General features: G+C 59.4%; 1 protein-coding gene across 2 annotated transcripts in view; it reads right to left on the minus strand.

Annotated features, from left to right (window-relative positions):
- Positions 1-2,949: 2,949 nt before the first annotated feature.
- The window catches only part of TBC1D22A (TBC1 domain family member 22A), a 273,872-nt gene continuing 256,807 nt past the window's right edge, over positions 2,950-20,014 (minus strand). Inside the window, exon 11 of one of the 2 annotated variants that reach the window (XM_033117741.1) lies at positions 2,950-4,419. In XM_033117741.1, coding sequence (XP_032973632.1) covers positions 4,291-4,419 — 129 coding nt within the window. In that variant the 3' untranslated portion in view covers positions 2,950-4,290. The remainder of the gene's footprint in view (positions 4,420-20,014) is intronic. The other variant, XM_033117740.1, reaches the window with a different exon arrangement.

Here is a 20,014-nt window from a genome sequence, read left to right on the forward strand (position 1 = left end):
CGGCGAATGCTGTCCTATGTCAGGGACAGATGGTGGGCAGCTGCTGGGGTGGCCGTCGTCGTCCGAGCCTTGCTCCATTTTCTCCCCACGCGGGCTCCGTGGTGGCCCTGAGGGGGCACGCGTGTCCCCTGGCCCTGGTGAGGACCTCGGCTCCTCTGCCCGCGGGGTCTCTGGTCCTGACCGGATGCCCCCTCGCTGACGCGCAGTCTGGCTGCATCGCCACGTCACGGTTCCACGTTGGCTCCCAGGCGTGTCTCCGGCGCAGGCAGCACCGGGCTCCTGTGGGAAGCCCCTCCCACTGCCTTCACTTCGTCTTCAGCCTGTTGCTCTCGCCGAGCCCAACACCCCCATTTCCTCCGCAAGCTGACCTGCGCCTGGCCTTCAGGTGGTGACAGTTCTGCTGACTTGTTTCCCTGCCTCCATCCAAGATGCCATATTCTCTTGACTGTAAGCCCCCACCCCAATTTTTGTTTGTTTTTAAATACAATTTAACAGAACCATGAGGGTCACAGGACGAAAGGCCGGTCCCAGCTTTTGAATTAAGCAGAACAACGTGAAGTCCACGTCAGTGCCCCCCTTGTTTCCTTCCTCGAACTCTGAGTCCACTGAAGACCAGCAATGGGGGGCGGCCGGCACTAAGGAGTTCCTGCTGAAAGCTGCGCAGTGAGCCCCAAAGCACACAGGGCCCGGGGCCTGTGGACTCAGCCTGCAGACTTGACGGACCAAGTCAAGAAAACCGGAAAAGCAGTCACTAAGCCCCCCCCGCAGCTGCATTCTGCCTCAGCTCCCGCCGGCCACATCCCTGCTGGTTGTGGGCCAAGGTCATTGTCCCGATGCAGCCGGCAGCTGTCCCAGGACCACTGCTCGGGGTGCCATCCCGGCTGCGCCTGTTTTTCCTCTAAGTTCTGACCCTGGGGTTTGGTCAAACATGCACGCTGCCTTCAGAAAGCGGCCTGTGACCACCTGTCCACATGGTTAGTGGTGATCGATCCACTTAGTTTTTATTTCCTCCTTGAGTCAATTTTAGTCATTTGTACATTTTTTCTAGAAAACTGTCCGTTTTATCCAGGTTTTCAATTTCATAGGTACAAAGCTGCTCACAGGATGCACTTAATTTTAAAAAAAAAAAGTTAACAGGCTATGTGTTTTACAGAAGTTTTGGAGTCACAGCAGCAAAATGCAGTGGGAAGTACAGGTGTCCCGTGCCCCTCCCCCCACAGAGCTTCCCCCACCAACAGCCCCCAGCAGGTGGGATACTTGTCACAGCTGATAAACCTACACGCCACGTCACGTCATTGTCACCCAAAGCCCACAGTTTACATCAGGGCTCACTCACTCTTGGTGTTAGACATTCTGTGGGTTTGGACAAATGTATAACGACATCTATACACCATTATAGTGTCACACAGAAAAGTGTCACTGCCGTAAAAACCCTCTGAGCTCTGCCTGTTCATCCCTCCCCCAACCCCTGACAACCACGGATCCTTTTCCTGTCCCCATAGTTCTGCCTTTTCCAGAATGTCTCGAGCTGGATGGAATCACGGTGTGTGGCCTGGTCAGACTGGCTTCTCTCACTTACTGACATGCATTTGAGGTTCTTCCATGCGTTTTCATGGCTGTTAGCACTGAATGATATTCCATCGTCTGGATGGACCACAGTTTGTTTATCCATCTACTGAAGGACACATTAGTTGCCTCCAAGTTTTGGCAAGTATGAAAAAACACTTGTCTGTAAGTGTCTGTGTGAATACGAGTTTTCAACTCCCTTGGGTGAACACCAAGGAGCACGACCGCGGGAGCATATGGTAAGAGTATGTTTAGTTTTGTAAAAACCACCAAACTGTCTTCCAACGTGGCTTCACCATTTGCATCCCCACCAGCAGAGAGTGACAGTTCCTGCTGCCCACGTCCTCTCGGCATCCGGGGTGGTCAGTGCTCTGGGTTTTGGCCACTCTGGTAGGTGAGAGCTAAGGGCTGCCCTGAGGGGTCCCCAGTGTGGAGGGAAGTGCAGACATGGGGTGCCCAGGGGTACGTGGGGCACTGTGAAAGCAGCCGTGAGGACCAGGGGCTGTCAGGGACTTGTGTCAATGACACCAGGAGAATGGGAGTGGGGGGGTGAGATGGGGGACTGGACACCCAGGACTGGGAGAGGCAGGGCGGGGCGTGTCCAGGGTCCCAGGAGCACAGCGGAGTGGGCCCTGGTGCCTGCCCCAAACAGGCCTTTGACAGTGCGTAGCCTGAGGGGGAGGCCCTTCCTGTCCCGGGCCTGGCAGAGGGCCACGCGAGGGCCGGCCTGGGTCTGGTCTCAGCCACGGGTGGGAGTCCACCCCCACCTCGCACCTCCAGCTCCCCTCAAGGTCCTCTGGGGCTTTGGCAAGACCATGGGTGCTGGGCCCAGCGCCAGCCCTGGCACTCTGCAGATAGCCTGTACGGGAAGGTCCAGGACTCCGACTGCCCAGCAGCTGCTGTAGGGCTGGGACAGTGTCCCCAGCTCTGGGCTGTCATCTGGCCTCAGACCAGGGAGCCAAAAATCAAGGCCGCCTGGGACAGGACAGGGCACCCTGTCCCTTAGGAGAGTCCTTGAATCAAGGGCCGAGGGGGGTGGGGGCGGGTATACTGCATCTTTACTGCCCGTTTGGGCACCCGGCACTCCAGACAGAACGCCCTCAATCACTTCACACCCATCCGCTCATCCTCCGAGGACACGCGGCTCTGCAGTCAGCTTCAGGTTTCCATCCTGCGCAGACACGCACAGAACCTCACTTAACTCGGTAGATGCTTCCTCTCTGAAAACAAACTGCCTCACGGGGCAGGCCCTGCGTGTCTCCGACATTGTGGCCACGCAGGGATCGGGGCTGTGGTGACGGGCAGACCCGGGTGGATCTTGGCCAAGCATGGGGGCGTCCTGCACACATGAACCCCGACCCCGACCCCGGTGCGGGGGGGCGTGCCCTCCATCTGGTCTGAGGCAGGCAGGTCCCTCTGCTGACTTGGGAGCATATGACATTTGCACAGTATTTTGTGCTGATTTCCATGCCACCTGTAATAACCCCAGGATCTTTTGAAAAAATAAATGGCACACACGTCACATGTGTGTCCCTATCGTCTGCTGGGACGTCCCTCCCGGCAGCGTCCTCGCACCTGAGCTGTGCAGACAGGCCTGTGGCATGGCTGCTCCAGGACCGGCGCGTGGCTGGGAAGACACGCCTGTAAACAGGAGTCTACACGCACCAGGGCATGCGGAAGACGGGAACCTGTCCTGGGCCCCGGGGTGACCATGTCACACGGGCCCCACGCCCGTGACAGATGCTTCTGCGTGCAGGCGGGGAGCGTGTGGGAAGCCTGGGTCCTCCGGGACCTGCTGCACGCAGGCTCGCTGCCCCAGTGCCCAATGAACAGCAGGAAGCCATCGCGTGTCCATCACACGGGGGACCTGGGGAGGGGGGCAGGGCTGTGGGTGCCCCAGCCCCAGTGCTGGGAGGAGCACAGCTGGTTCACAGCTGCCACCACGGGGACTGAACCCCATGTGCCCATCTGTCTGAGCGGCAGCTCTGCGGCCTGAGCCGGGGCTCCTCCTCACTTCCCGCAGAACAGCTCCCGCCCGTGGGTTACCTGAGGAGGGCCAGCAGGCTCAGCTTCTCTCTTACGAGGCTGGAGAGGGAAAGCGAGGCAGTTTGGAGGCCTCGCTGCTCCCCGCCGACGGCAGCCGGAGCCCCAGGCGCTAGGCCTGGCTCACGGAGGAGCCGGTCTGCTTCTAGCCCCGCTTAAAGCAAGAAAGTGCAGAGCAAAATTAAAGTGCCAAATGGTGACAGCTGCTGTGAGGCCCCGTGGGAGAAGCTTCCCAGGCTAGTGCGAGTCTCCTCACTGCTTTGTCTTTATTCTCTTTCACTCAACAGAACAGAACTTTCGCATTTCAAAGTAGGTACAGATGGCTACCACCTCCCCTGCCCCGGCCCCACCAGCAGGCCTCTGCAGGGAGGTCTGCTTCCCAGGTGGCCACGGGCTGGGGGCTGCAGGAGGTGGTCATTTGGCAAGGATGCTCCAGGACAGGGGAGGGCCTGCCCCTCGCTGGCCCCACACGGCCGGGACCCCATGGCTCTCTTTGGTATCTCAGAAAACAGATGCAGTCCCGCCTTCGCCAGGCCCCGTACCGCGCCTGGCACCGTCCTGCACGCTCCCCGGAGGACCAGGCCGTCCAGCAAGGCCTCTCCTTGGCCGCAGGCCTGCATCCGGCCGGCAGGTAGGCACCTGCCCCGGGGCAGTGGCCTGCTGCCTGCGAGGGCCCCATGCTCACTTCTTGTAGTGATTGGGGGCGTCGGCAAAGGCGAACTTCAGGCGGTAGGCCTCAGCCAGCAGCAGGCTGACGTCCCCGTCACCCCAGTGGGCTGTGGGCAGGTTCTGCAGGAAGAGCAGCAGCTCCTGGAGGAGAGAGACAGGCCAAGTCAGAGGAAGCGACAGCGGCGGGCTGCGGGGCTGCAGACCAGGGCGCACCTGGCCAGCGGGGTGGGGTGGGGGGGGTGTGACGAGCTGAGGGGGCGCCTTGCTTCTCCAGCCCCACCCTCCAGCAGCCCAGCAGTGGGGTCCCCTCTCGTCCTCCCAACAGGCCCCGGGCCAGCAGCCAGGAGGATGCCCAGACTTAGGAGACGCACGGCTGGGGTGCTGGAGGCAGTGCCGCCCCAGCATTTCACAGCCGTGACTCCTTTAACCGACACTCCAGCACCGAGGGCCCAGGCACTGGCGGGGCCGGGCCTGGCAGAGGTGCGCAGCCGCGGTCCAGGCACCTCGGCCCGGTCCACTCACCGGAGGCTCTACAGACCGGAAGGAAGCTGCCATCCCAGGGCATCTCCAGGCACAGATTTCTGTGCATCTGGTGACACTGCAGCAGTGACATTGGGCAGGCGCACACAAGCCACAGACCAGGCAGGGAAACACGGGGCACGTGGGCACGGGCAGCCCTCGCTGCTGTCACTCACTCGATTCTCAGGGTCTCCAGGGGAGACCGTGTGGGAGCCCCTCAGCTGCCCCAGCCCCACCACCCTGCAGTGGCCCGGGTCCCAGCTCGGCGGGCTGGCGCTGAGGCCCCGCCACAGGACATGGCTGTCTTAGGAGCTCACAGGTTAGAAGCCAGGGCAAGACCTTGAAGAGACGGTGACCTACTAAACTGCCACCGAGGCAGGTGCCAGAAGGAAAGGTACGGGGTCCACGCAGCCCCCACACTGACCATCGTGCCCGCAGACGGTCCTCCTGACAGGCTGCCCCATGTCCAGAGTGGCCGGTGGTCCCACCAACGATGGGGTAGGTTTCAGGGGAGCACAGGCCCTGGCAAAGTTTCCTGTTCCTGCAAGCCCGGCAGAGGGGGGCACGGCGGGGGAAGTGGGGCTCAGTGTTCACCTCCCGCCCCTGGCCCCCTCTTATGTGAGGCCCCGGACCTCCCCAGGCTCCTTTATCTCCAGACGGACATTGCTGAGCCATCAGCACAGCCCGGCTGCTATGGGCACGCAGGATGTGGACACGGACCCCAGGCCTGGGCTCAGACGCTGGCTGCGCCACCACTGACGCCCTTGGGGCTTTGGGTTCTTCCTCTGTAATGAGGGTCCCAGCTCCCGCCTGGGGCTGCCTGTGCCAGGCGAGTGGCAAAGCGGCCCTGCGTCAGGTCTGGAGCCCTCGCCCCACTGCCGAATCACAAGCCGCACGCCGGACTCTCCTGCAATGTTTCACCGTTGCTGCTTTTTTCCCCTTCCTCAATCCCATTTCCTTTTGCACTTTACATACTTTCTGGGGGCCTTTAAATTGAATTCACAGAGCAAATTTCACTGGCAGAATGTCCCCGGGGACAGATCAACATCAATCTGCTGTCTTTCACCATTAGATGCAACTTACACGGGTGCCAATCCAATTCGGAGCAGGTCGTAAATAAATACCTTTGGTTTTATTTTTAATCCACTTCGCTTCATATTATCATGACCTCGCTACTTGCAAGGTGAGAAGCAATACCCTCCCATTACGGTAACTCACCAACTCGGCTGCACACTCAATTTCAGAATCTAATTTAGTCCCCCAGGTTCACCGGATGGAGAGAGAATAGAAATGCCCAGTGCTTCGCGGCCTGCAATGCTAAAGAAGGAAAAATCTATCTGGATGACCTTTACGGGAGGCAAAGAACACAGCCAAACACGTCCTTAAATACAGATTTCTTTTTTAAAAAGGGCTGTCTTATTTACGCACTGGGCAGCAATGTTTCCGACCTGGGAATCGCGGCACATTTCTCAGCCGTGAGCTGCTCTGCATTACCCACATCGTTCTGGTAAACAACCACGGCTCAGGAGGCTGTCGCTGGGTCACACCACAGGGGACCTGCTCTCCTGGGAGGGAGAGGCTGGGACAGGGGCCCATCGACGGCCAGTCCAGCAAACTGTAGGGGGCAATTCAGTTTTCGGTCCTAATTTTTCCACACGCGATGCTGCAGTCACATTAAGGGATGTGACAATTCAAGGAAGGCTTGCTCACAACGCTGACATCGTCAGAAATCAAAGATGAGTCAGGTTACAGTCATTCTCTTCCTCCCCTTGTCCATGAGATGCCACCATGTCAACAAGCCACAGCAGGCATGCACCTCGGCCCCCGTGCCCTTCCTTTCACCGTCAGCCTGAGTTACGTGCATTCCACGTTGACATGGACTGTCCGCAGTGGGCAGTGAAGGACGTAGGCGATGGAACTGTGTCCGCCTACACGGCCTGGAGTCTGCGGTTCTCGGTCCTGACCACACAGCAGGGTCACTCAGGGAGTTCTGGGACCCAGCTGGCACCCCGGCGCCACCACAGGGCAGCCAGCCCAGAACGTTGGGGTGGGGCCTGGGCAGCGTACCGTCCTGGTACTCGGTGAGACCAGCAGCTGTGATTGTACCCTGGGCACTGTGGATGTTCCATCATGAGCGTGTGGGTCACAGGTGGTCTTCCTGGTTACCAGGTGACTCCCGGTGGAGGCCCCACCAGCGCCACCAGACAACAGTGGAGCTCAGGGTCGCTCGGCCTCGTTCGGCCTCGGTGCAGGCGTAGTGGGATGCGAAGTGAACGTCAGAAGCCTGGCTGTTCCCGGTGGATTCCGACCACAAACAGGGTAGCTGGACATTCTGTAGACAGAAACCTTCCTGCTGCTGCTTTTTGTCTCTGGGTAGGTTCCAAGAGGTGAGCCATCTAACGTCAAAGAGCAAATAACGTGATGGCTTTGGGTACTTCTTGCCAAAGGGTTTCATTTTTCCAGAAAGTCGGACGAATTACAGTCATTGGCAAAGCATGATTATCTTTCTGAGTGTACGCCATTCCATGAAGGACAAAATGGTGACACACTGGCGTCCCTGGGCTCTAGGAAAGTGGGCAAGGGTCCCCTCCCAGGGCCCCAGCGTTCTGTTTGGCGCCTTACAGAGACCAGGTGGGCACGGGCAGCAGTGAGCGGGCGCAGAGACCCCAGCTCAGACGTCACAGGCACTGGTCCAAGCCCCGGCCCTCCTGCCATCATGACCCACAAGCTTCTCAGGGACGTCCTTGGACAACTATTAGCTACGCAAGCCTCACAACTCCCTGTGCCTCAGCTTCCTCACCTGTAAATGGGGACAGTAACATCCCTCCCTCACGGGGTTGTTAATATGTATAAAGTGTCCCCCTCGGTGCCAGAATAGAAAAGCACAAGGTAAGTGTCACCTGCCACTACTATTACTCAAGTGTTATGACTGCGATCACTATTAGTGGTACGTAGCAATGGCAATCGTAGCAGCAGCATTTTAGCTGAATAAATTGTCACCCGTGGGAAATGACAGTTGAGCAAACAAGTTTAACAAGACATTGTGTTCTCACTGACAGCACGCCCAGAGGCAGAGACAACATCTTACTCTCCTCCCGAGGTACCTGGCAGGCGGCACATGAGAGACAAATGTCCGAGGAATAAATGCACCACATGCGTCGACCCGCGGGCTGTGGCTAGGACTCCCAGAAGCCCGAGAGGACACCACTTCTTAACGTCCCTGGACTGGATCTTTAAATCCTAACGTCTGATACAAGACGAACTGTATTTAAAATACTCCCAAAGAACGGAGGGACCATGAGCTGCTCGGTGCATAAAACAGGCCACCATCATCCTGTCTCTGCGTCAGGAGCAGTGTCAGGGTATGTGCTCCTGTCACAGGGCCACCACTCACCCGGATCCCTGAACCTCACGACTGACCTCTCCGGCCACTCAGAGGCGGGCAGCCCACCTGGTCCAGGGATCCTGAGCCCAGGCTCTCAGAACACACCTCTTTTTCACTGAAGGTTCAGCACCGCGCCCCGGCCCCACCGGACAACAGGAAGCAGGTCTGTCTGCCGAGGAAATGAAGTGACTTGGACAACACGCTGTGGTGTAACCAGGTTCATCCACCAGAAGGCGAGTCAGGACCCACAGGACCGATGTGGAAAGAAGCAAGCCCAGCGGGGCTGATACTGTTTCCTGGTCTTCGTTCATTTGTTCTTTCACTAGGCGACCATATCCTGAGGACGGCCCGAGTCGGCCAACGCAGCAGGAACAGGGCTCACCTGCAGGGTGTCGTGTGCAGGTGTGGGGAGGTGGGATCAGGTCACAGACAGACACACACGAAGCCGAGACAGACAGTATTTACTCCTGCGTGTGGGCCTTCCTGTCTGCTGTCCACTCGGGGGCTCCGTGCACACACATGTCCGTGTACAGGACACTCCGGACCTCGAATACTCAGTCTGAACAAGATCATAAAATGTTTCTTAATTTTCATATTGCTCATGGGTTGAAAGACAGTATTTTGGACGTACCGGGTTAAGTAAAATATTAATTTCACCTTTTTATTCTTTCCCTATCACTACAAGGGCAGCAGAAAATTGCCCATTTCCCACGTGACAAGCTTGCACCACTGGATAGCACGGCTTTAAGTAACACAGAGATTCCTGCCTCCCCAACTGGCCCTGAACTGGGGTGCCCACCTGGAGCAGCAGGACCAGTGCCCCTTCTTGGGCCCCTGGGTGAGCAGGGCCCGGCAGGCTCCCCTGGGCACTGGGAGGGCGTGAACGGCACAGGCACGGCCCAGACACAGAAGGCGGCTTAAAAGCTGCTCCAGTCAGGAGTTTGCAAATTGCCAACATGCAGAGGTGAATAAATTAGTCATGACGGGGCTAAAGGGTCCATTTGCCAACTCTCATTTTCTCCCCTGAACTGAGAAAGAAGAAACAGGAGTCAGGACGCTGACACAAAAGTCAGGTAGCAGCCTAATTGGTTTAATTCACTTTCGCACCGTCCTCCAACGCTCAATTTGTGCAGCTTGGCTAGAAACCTAAGTGCTCGGGGCGCTCCGGCCGCCTGTGCAAGGAAGGCCCTGGTGTCCAGCACCTGGGGAGGCTGCAGGGACACTCAGGGTCTGGAGAACAGGCCAGCAGCACGGGGGCTCCCGGAGGACGGCCTGGGGCACGGCGGCCACCTCCTCAGGCTTTCAGGTGGAGGCCGAGGCCCTGGCCGGCTCAGCTCCTGCAAGCCACACACGCCACACACGCCCGACCCCGGAGCACTGGGTGGCCAGCCGGCCGGAGCCCTGGACGTCAGGCCCCCGTGCGAGGCGGAGACAGTGACAGGAGCGGCCTCCAGGCCGGGAGGCCGGAGGGTCAGTAACAGCTGCTCAGGGCAGAGGAGCGCTCCAGCAGGAGCCCTGTTTCATCACCGTCGTCACATCGTCCTACTGCCACCTGTGGGGCCCCGGGTGCATGACGGACACCTCGGAGGCGACTCCAGGGCTGTGCTGAGGACTGACGGGGCTGGCACACGTGGGCCTCACACGACGCCTGGCGCACGGGGCTTGGAGCCACCACTGCCGTGCCCACCGTGGCCGGAACCTGTGCCGGGCCCACCTGCGCTCTGCTGGGCACCCACGCTCACCTTCCACGAGGAAAGGCTGGTCTGGCCCGCCCTGCTGCCTCCCGCCCGACTCCGGCCCCACCGGCCCCGCCGTGGGCAGCTCATCTGCCCGCCCGAGCGAGTGTCCAGGGACGGAGCGCTCCGCAGGGCGAGGGTCCTGGTGCCCCCAAAACCACGGCCCCTGACGGCCAGCGGATGGACAGGTCATTTGTATTCCTGCCTGTGCAGGATCTGCTGGGGTTTGAATCCATATTCAACGTAAAATACCTGTTCTTGGTAAGTACACGTGTAAAATGGAAAATAAAAAAGAGGCCGAGATTAAATTACACCGAACAGGGTTTGAGGCGCCTGCTGGCAGGACTGACGGCACAGGGGGAATGCTCATGGTTCGGGTGCCCCAGGCCGGGCCTTGTGGGCGCCCCAGGGCTGGGGCCAGGGGTGATGCGTGGTGGGCGCGGAAGCCGGGTGCACTGGCCGCTTTTTCTGGAGTTGTGCTGCTGCTCTCTGGCTGTGGCTCACTCATTTCTGCACCCACCTCCCTGCTGGCTGCTCCCTGTCAGACGTCACAGTCAGGGTTCGGCTGCCTGGCCCCAGGGCAGACTTCACCCTGGGGGGGCACATGTGGGAGCAGGCCCAGTCCTGTTCCCTGGCTGGTGACACGGCCACAGAAAAAGACCTTGGAGTCTCACCACTCAAGAGCATGAGGCCATCTTCCCGGGAGGTCTGGTCTGTGAGTGACCGCACGTCGTGGTCCTAATGCCGTGCGGCTGGCCACACCCTCGGTCACACACTCGCGCCCAGCGTGTGACTGCACGGGGCAGGGCGGGGCCGCAGGAGCCCGAGGGGACGGCTGTGCAGGCTCCTGTGCCCACCGCTGTCCCGGCCTGGGGCCAACCCCTCCTTCTCGGCTTTGGGCAACTCCAATCCATCTTTTAAGACTCAGCGAGAGGTTAGTAAAACTTACCAACGCTACCACCTTTAGACGCCCCAGCCCATCACTGATACTGAATCCTGGGGCCTTCTGCTTGTTTCCTAAGCATGACTTTTAAAGGTCCAGAGACTGGCTGTGTGAACAGGAATTGACTTGGAAAAGGCTGAGAGAGCAGCGGCGGCCCCGTGGTCCCTTCTCCAACGCAGAAGGGCGTGAGGACGAGCCAGCTGCTCCTGGGGCCGTCCATGTCGGATCCCACAGCCCGTGGGGCCCTGGAGGGGAGGAGAGTGGGTGCTGGGGATTTTTCTGCCTGGAGTCTTGTGATCATTTTGGGGCCAAGGCCCTGATTTTCCTGTGGGACCCGCCTTCCCTTTATGCCCCCAGTCCCAACGGTGGGCCACTGGGGTCATGGAAGAATCAGGAAGGGAGCCAGTCAGGATGTCACTCATTAAAGGATTCAGGTTTCAGGCACTAACGCAAACACCAATAGAAAATCCTACATTTTGATACTTAACATGGCGGCTCAGGGCTGCCAAGGACGTCAGCTCACGGATCACAGCCCCAGGCAGACCTAGACAAAAGTGTCCCCTTCTCCAGGGCATGGCTGTGCAGCCCGGCTGCGGGAATCCTGAAGGGACAGCAGAGCAAGGGCTCTGCCGAGGGACATGCTGCCAACCAAGGGTCCCCTCCCCAGGGCCCAGCAGCCAGGAATTAGGTCCCACTAAGTGACAAACAAGTGCAGACTTCGGGAGGCTCTGACGGGGGACAGAGTCAACTGGAAATCAAGACCCTGCCACGTGCTCACCCTCCGGCTCCTAACTGGCTGCTCCAGCGGCCCCAGGCCCAGGTCTGGGTTCAGGCGGCTTGCCTCCTGCTCACGGCGGCGCTCACGGCCCACAAGCACTGAGTGTGTGAGTGGAGGGGACGCCTCTGGGCCGACCGAAGGGGGAGAAGCTACGCAAACTACGCCGAGGGGCCAGCCCTGCTCCGCCTGGATGTGTGGAGTGTGTCTGCACCGTGAAGCGTGTGTGGTGTGCGGGGCGGGCAGGGCACCGCAGCCACGTGGCGGTCCTTCGAGGCGGTTCCCAGCTGGCCTAGCTGAGGCCTTGTGCTGGCAGGAGGGCGACAGGGGCTGGCTCCTCCCAGCACTGCTGCCTGGGCACTACTCTCAGCTTCCCGACCCACCTCCGCCCCACATCCACGAACTGGAGGCCGGGGCCTGCTGCCCAGTGGGCAGGGCCAGCTGTAAGCTCCGGTGGGAAGAAGCCAGCTGGGGCCTCCCCGCTCCCCCACGGGGCTGCAGCTGCCCTCCCCCGCTCCTGCCTCTCTTCCTTTTTCTTCTTCCTTTCTGTTTTCCTGACAAGGAGGCCCCACTCTGATCCAGACACAAATGAGGGTGACCTGTCTTTTCACAAGCAAGGACTTGTCCCCGGACAAACCTTCACCCGGGCTTCCTGCGGCATCTGTGTTGCATGCACATCGACGGGCTGAAGAGAGCCTGGGTCACACGGAGCCGATGGCTCTCGGATTCCAGGGACGGCCACGACAAGCCAGCAAACACAAGCACAGGGCTGTGACCCATCCCGAGTCGGGCCGGGCGCCGGGCGCCAGCACTCGGCCCTGGTCCTTCTGGCGCTCACCAGAGGGCAAGCCGGTGGGAGGCTCCGGGGTCGGGGACAGTGGAAAGCTCAGCCCCGCCCCGTCACACGGAGGGAAGGTGAGGGGGACCCGGGAAAGGAGCCACAGCTGCAGGGCTGAGACGCTACCTGACGGAGGGATGTTGGGGTGCACTTGACGGACCACCTGTCTGTCCCTCTCCTCGGTGTCGGGGTACCAGCCACAGCCCGGAGAGGCCCGGAGGCCCCAGTAAGAAAATTGCTTATGCAAAGTTCATCCTTATTTATCTCGTTTTTAAGCTTTCTGTCACCCTCGATGCCCTATTAACCAGCACATCAAAGAATCCAGAACACAGCCTCACGCACAGCAGGCAGGAGAGGAGCCGCACACAAAGGCCAGTCCAAGCCGGCACACCGCTCTCTCCCGGCAACACTCACTCGGGGGTCTGACTCGCGAGGTCCACCCTGCGTCCCCACCAGGCTCTGACCCCAGCGACACGACCCTGCGCCCAGGACGCGAGACCTCCTGCTCATCAAGTGTGGCCGCGGTGCCCTGATGCCCTAAGGGTCATGGCCCCGCTGGCCCTAACGCCCTCCAGGAGGGGGTGGAGGGCCGGGCGACCCCTGGTGGCCAGCGCCGGGCTGGGCTGCTCTGGGGCTGTCCCACGCCTCCCGCCCACCTCCCACCCCCAGACCGTCCTGGGACAGCTGACTTCTTTTGACAATCCAGTTATTAGTCTGACAATCTTGTCAGGTTCTGGACCAAACCAGAGCTAAAAGTAGAAGGATGGTGACAGCCGGCTGGGACACAGCCAGCTGCCGGACTGGCCAACTCGCTGGTGACAGCGCTTTGGAACGTGGAAAATAGATGGGGACACCGCAATACAGCAGTGTTCTACGGAGCCTGATGGCTGGGGGAGGGACACCGTCCTGGGAATTAATTCCGTATTTCCTTCCGAAAGAGGAATTCAAAGGAGACAGACACCTCTGGGTACCGAAAACCCAAGCCTGGTGCGAGCGCTCCATCCAGGGCCCTTCTGTTTATCTCTGTGCCTGCGGTGAGGGACAGGCTCCAGCACACACAGGACGGTTTAATCCTGGCAGGGCAATTAGTCGGCTTCAACCTGGAAAGACCTTCCTGCTTTGTGGGGCCGGGAAGCTGGTCACAGATGGGACGCTGCGGAGACACTGTCCTGAGAAGGGCTGGGCGGGAGACACCCACTCATGGGAGGGAGGCTGGTCCCACTCGTCTCTCTACAAGGTGCAGAGACGGTCCTTTCCAAAGGGCCTGAGTGAGGGACCGTGGGGACAGGGTGGGGAGTCTGGGGGCCGCTCCTGCTTCTCACCTCGGAGAAATCAGCGGGAGGTCCTCAGAGAGGAGCGGGGAGGGGGCCAGTGGCCGCTGTGGTTGTGGTCCTGGCGACCTGTACGCTGGGACTTAAGACCCAGCAGCAGTCCTCGCTCCCCATGTCTAAAGGGGATGCAGGTGGAACCAGCCCTACAACTCTGGGGTGCTGCCCACAGGCCCACAGCAGTGCCCACACTGTGGGTGGACACAGGGGGATGGGGCACCCCCCAGGTCTCCCGGGCTCTGGGGCAGAGACAGCCAGTGTTGGCCGGGGGTGGGCGTGCCCTGGCTCCCCACATCTGGTCCTGCCCACCACATCCAATGGGTCCCCAGGGCCAGTTCTCCCTGTTGACCCTCCCCCCTCCTAAAGCCCCTCCTACCTTCCCCACCTTTCCAGTTTCCTTGGCAACCCTTCCCTCTGCCAGGTGTCTCAACACTGAGTGCCCAGGCCCTCCCAGCCCCTGCACACCTCCCCAGGGGACGTCCTCTGAAGCCAGGGCTGTACACGCCCTGTGTCCCCATCCCCACAGGACCTCGCCCTGAACGCCAGCCTTGCCCGTGCCATGGCCGCCGCCGCACCTCCAGCCTGAAGGCCTGTCACACTGAACACGCCCCCACTGCCCTCTCGCCGACCCCCACCTCGGGGCACGCACCACCGCCCACCTGTGCTCAGGTGAAAACAACACAGAAGCACCCACGCTGCCACGCATGCCTGCCCCGTCCCTCTCCTGTGTGCAGCCTATTCCATCCTGTCTGTGCCACCTCCACTGTGCCATGCCAGCGGGCACACCCCAGCCCAGCCCCCTGCCACCCTACCCCCTACCCCCGATTTCTCACCCCTGCCCGGCAATCGATCACCCTCAGGAACACTGGCTGCCTCTTGGCAAAGGAGCACCCCGCTTTACGCTGCTCTCTAAAGGCCACCAATGGTCCTGTCGTGTGGGGACAGCACCCAACACGCCAGCTGAGGCTCTCTGCGGTTTGGCTGCGTGACTGACCCCTCTCCCACCCTCTGCCCTGAACAGCACAGCACTGAGCTCCTCCTCTGCTTGGCCCGCAGCGGTCACCTGCTTGGCCGGGACCCTTCAGATCTGAAGGGACACCTCCGGGAACACCCCCTCCCACCACCTGGCCTGAGCATCGGGTCAGAGTCCTTCCTCGGAGAGCTTATTTTCCATCCAGAGGAGGACTGTAAGTAAGTTATCTTGCAGATTCATAGATGAACTGCTGGATTTTAGCAGGGCCCCTGGAAGATAACAGAATCCGGGTGATGACAAGACACCCTCCACAATCGCCAGGACACAGTAAAATCTCTTGGAAGTCAAAGGCACAAACAGGAAAACGCCACCCACAGTCGGTCACGGGCCTGCCTGGGGCAGGGGGACAACGGTGTCCCTCAAGGGGGGGCTGCCTCAGAGGCTTCCTGGGCCAACCTGATGGGGACCGTTGGGGCCCCACCTGCTACTCAGCCGTCCCCCAAACAGCGGTGGGAGCCAGAAGGAACCCTAACACGTAACTGCCTGCTGCCTGCCACCCCTGGGGAACAAGTGACAGACTGGAGGCCAGCAATGGCACTGAGCGTTCCTTCCAGACTGCACAGCACCAAGCACGTTAGCCCTGGAAGGCAGCTCCCACCCCCACCCCATGGTTATTACTCTCACTACCAAGCCACATGGGAGGAAGCTCGGCTCAGAGAGGTCAAGTCGCTTGCCCTCGGCCACACAGCCTGCCAAACAGATCAGCAGGATTTGCGCCCAAACCACAAGACTGCCAAGCTTGTGCCTGGAGCCGCGTGCGCTGTGATGCCCACTGTACAGGGACCTTCCCTGGGGTGGGGACGGCCAGTCGGAGATGCTGCTCTCTCCTTCTGCAAGTGGTGGGGTTCAGAATGACCGCTAGGAATGGTTCACACGGTGGCTGTGTCTTGTGAGCTCGGGTCCTGAGCAGCCTGAGGGCCGGTGGGGACGGAGCCTTCTAGAGTGAGTGAGGCCACAAGGGACACGGGTCCCAAGGGCCCCCAGCCCACGAGGAAGGTCTCTGCCTGACACCCCGGGACACAGGCTTCCCCACAGGACACGTCACGCCGCGGACCTCACTTTCACAGGCCACATGTAAGCGGTGGTAACGCAGATGCCCGCAGCGGATTCACAGACTCAGCAGCACAATGGTTTTCCTTGTCACACACACTGTGAAAGCTGTGGCACTTCCCGACCTGCTCACTGTGTGCCCTCACACTGACCTTCCCGCTGCCCGGGAGGTGGGAAGATCGACGCGCAGTGTGGCTTCTGCAGGCACTTACGGGGCCACTGACCTGCGCTGTGCTGGTGCGACGTAGAGAGAGCAGGGGACGACAGGAGCACCAGAGAGCGAGGGCCATGTGTCACACAGAACCAGCACCGAGCGTTTTAACGCAGGGCCAGAGTGATGGCATGCGAGAGGTGCCAGGCGCTCAGGCCTGGGCTCGTGGGCAGGAGTCTATGAGTGCGACGTGTCCCACACCTGCCCGACGCCACTCACAGCCCCCCACGGTGTGGCCTCTGCAGGCCAGCCCTGGGGTGACCCTACAGGACACCCCCATGCCGTGTAACCATGGGGGGGAGCCTCCGTTTTTATGTGGACATAAGTTTCAACTCCCTTGGGTGAACGCCAAGGGGCATGTATGCTAAGAGTAGGTTTAGTTTTGTGAAAACCACCAACTGTCTACCAACGTGGCTGCACCATTTGCATCCCCACCAGCGGTGAGTGAGAGGTCCTACTGCCCACGTTCTCGCCGTTACCTGGCGTGGCCAGTGTCCTGGGTTTGGGGCACTCTATAGTGTGGCGTGGGATCTCTTTAATTTGCATTAGAGACATATGAAGTGGGTGACATACGATGACATGTGAAGTGGGGCACCTTTTCACATTCTTATTTGCCATATGAACACGTCCTCTCAGGTGTCTATTCAGGTCTTTGCCCATTTTTCAATTGGGTTGTTTGTTTTCTTGTTGTTGAGTTTTAAGAGCTCTTTATATATTGTGGTCACCAGCCCTTCCTCAGATGCGTTTTGCAAAGATTTTCTCCCCATCGGTGGCTTGTCTTCTCATTCTCTTAACATCGTCTTTCACAGAGCAGAAGTTTTAATTTTAGTGAAGTCCAGCTTATTAACTATTTCTTTCATGGGTCATGTCTCTGGTGTTGTGTCTAAAAGGTCCCCATTCTCAAGGTCATCTAGATTTTCTCCTATGTTGTTTTCTAGGAGTTTTAGGTTTTGTGTTGCACAGTGAGGTCTGTGATCCACTTTGTGTTACTTTTGGTGACGGGTGTGAGTTCTGTGTCTTGGTTCATTTCTTTGCACGTGGATGTCCCCTTGTCCCAGCACCATCTGTTGCAAGGACTATTTTTACTCCATGGTGTGGCCTCTGCCCCTTTGTCCTAGGTCAGTTGACTGTATTTCTGTGGGTCTCCACCCGGACTATCTGTTCTGTTCCACTGATCTATCCGTCTGTTCTTTCCCCAAAACCTCCCTGACTTGACTACGCAACTGCATAGCAAGTCTCGAGGCTGGTGGTGTTGACCCTCCAGCTTTGTTCTTCCCCAGCTCTGAGTTCACGGCTCTGAGCCTTTACGTCTCCATCTAAACCTCCGATTGGTTTGCTGATATCGAATAGCTTGCTGAGATATTTGCTGACTTCTGAGATTCTGAAAAGCTGAACTCAGAGCCGAGGCACAGGCTGGCCGGAGGCCAGGCCCCGACTGCCCCGTCACCCTCAATCCAAGCTCGGCCAGGGCGGCCCAGGGCCGTGCAGGGCTGCAGGAGCATAGTTAAGCCAGAGGGGCCGGGCTGCCCAGCGTCACTCTGTCCTGTTCATTTCCTGCTCCGTGTGTTTGGGGCAAGCACGGTGGTCCTGCAATGAGGGCTGTGCCAACGCTGGTCTCCAGTGTTTGCAGAAGAACCACTCTGTGTCCCCACCTTTTCATATGACCTACCAGACTTAGAGAAACGTCTTACACCCATTCTGCAGATGAGATACACGAGGCAGAGACCTCAAATGGCTTGTTCACTGCCATGTTAAAGCCAGTGACAGAGCCAGGAGGCCGAGGCTCCACTAAGGGGCCCCACTCAGCTGCCCTCAGTCAGCCGGCCCCAGGTACACAGTTCTCAGGACAACAGGCGCCGAAGTAGAGCACAGGGTCGGACAGGCTGGGCCCACGGGGCGGTGTCCACCAGGCGGAGCCGTGGGCGCAGCTCTGAGCCACGCAGGCGGGCGGGCGGGCAGGTGGGCACCGCTGCTCTCTGCTGCTGCACAGACCCAGCCCTCACGACTTCTGAGCATGAGGCAGGCAGTGGAAACACAAATGTGGGTGTCTACTGCGTGTAGCGCAGGAGACTGGGGCCCCACTTCTGAAGGGGATCATCTGAGGCTGAGGAGGAGATTCATGAAGTGGACACAGACGGCGCTGGGCCAAAGCACCGAGATGCCCCTTGAGCCGGAGACTGTTGGCGTCCAGGGTTCACAAGCATCAGGAAAACTTCCCAGGAGACCCAGCAAATCTTTGAAAGAACAAACGTCTACAAGCCTGAGGGCCCTTAGCCACACAGACCTTCTCAGCAGCCTTAGCTCCAGAATCAGCCCTTCCAGAACCTTCCTCCTTAACCCTGATCTCTGGTCTGTTGGGAGCTCCTGAGATACCCACGGCAGGTCTGTCTTTGCTCCCGGCCTCTGCATCCCTGAGGGACAGGGCTGGTCGGCTACCCTGCCCAGCCATCTGCTGAATGAATGAACCACTGACAAACCAGCCAATAGCAAGCGTCCCACCTGGGGACAGAGTGGCCCGACCCAAGGTCTGTGCCCAGCTCTGCCCGTCTCCAGAAGGCCCCACGGACCAGCCAGGCACATCCTTGCCTTCTGAAGTGCTGTGGCATTTTGTTAAAAATCTAATTCAGTTCTTAAACTTTTTGAAAACCATTTGAAGGAAATACACGGTGACGACACACGATGCCACCAAGCAGGTGGAACGAGGTCCAGGCCATGAAGCCACCTCCCCAGGCTGCCAGCCCTTCTGAGTTTCACGTCATGAGATCTATCTAGTGAGTCTGTCCCCATAGGTCACTGGTGTGTCACTCAGCACAGCAGACACTGGACACCTCCATTACTACCAACCCCTCCATCCCCGAGAGTGGCATCCCCTCTGGGCCTCGGGACCCCACCCTCCAGAGGACTGGTCACTGATCAGCCAGCCAGTGACAGGCGAGCCCTCCATCCTGTACCCGCCCTGCCCCCATTCTGCCGGTTCCCAGCAGGCCTTCAGGGGAACACGGCCCTTCCCGTGGGACACCCCCCTCCTCTGGCTGAGGCTGTGCCCAGTGGAGTGTGTTGTCGGACCCAGGAGAGGCCCTCCAGCACCGAGCCAGCTCACATACTTCCTTCTCTGTCTCACTGTTTTTAACCCAGCTGTTCTTTTCAGGCCACATGGTTTCTCCTTTCACATGGATTTGCTCTTAAACTCTTCTGGTTGTGCTGTGAGTCCTCGTCGGCGGTGCAAAGATCCCATGTGTGGTGTGGCCTTGCTTCCTGGCAGGTTTTCCAGTCTGTCACCGCGGCGAGCGCATCTTCAGGGGGTCTGTCTCCAGGAGTCCCCCTGCCTGAGGGTGGGAGGCATTTCAGGGCAGTGTCTGTCCGTCTGCTGAGACATCTGAGATTTCACCAGTTCAGGCCAGGTTTTGTTTTCCAGCTTTGAATCTGGCCTCCTCATGAGCAGAGGCTCCCAGAGGACTCCCGGGCTGCCAGGTCCCAGGAGGCAGGAAGCTGTGGCTGCAGCATCAGCTGGGTGGGTGGAGTGGGGGAGCCCACCTCACGGGGAGCCCATCTCAGGCAGGTAGAGGCCAACGTTGGGGAACGAAGTCGGTGGGAAGACCCCTCCCCACCCCGGGTCTGAGCCAAGGCCCAGGGATCAGGAAGAAAAGTCCCGCTGCCTGTTCTACCCCACGGTCCCACTCCTGCTGCACGTCACCCGAGTGGGTCCTCTGAGCGGCCACAGAAAGGCACCGGTGTCAGCAGCCCGGGCCGGACGGCAGGACGCCCAGCTGTGGGACACACTTCTGAAGGCAGCAGTCCTGTGTGGGCCGGGCCCGTCCTGCCTGTGGGAACGGAGCTCCTGCATTTGTCCTCATGTCACTTTGACTGCTTCTTCGTCAAGTCTATCTGGCAACTGGATCAAAAGGCTTCCACTTGGTC

The sequence above is a fragment of the Rhinolophus ferrumequinum genome, chromosome 10, assembly GCF_004115265.2.
Source record: "Rhinolophus ferrumequinum isolate MPI-CBG mRhiFer1 chromosome 10, mRhiFer1_v1.p, whole genome shotgun sequence".
Taxonomy (NCBI): Eukaryota; Metazoa; Chordata; class Mammalia; order Chiroptera; family Rhinolophidae; genus Rhinolophus; species Rhinolophus ferrumequinum.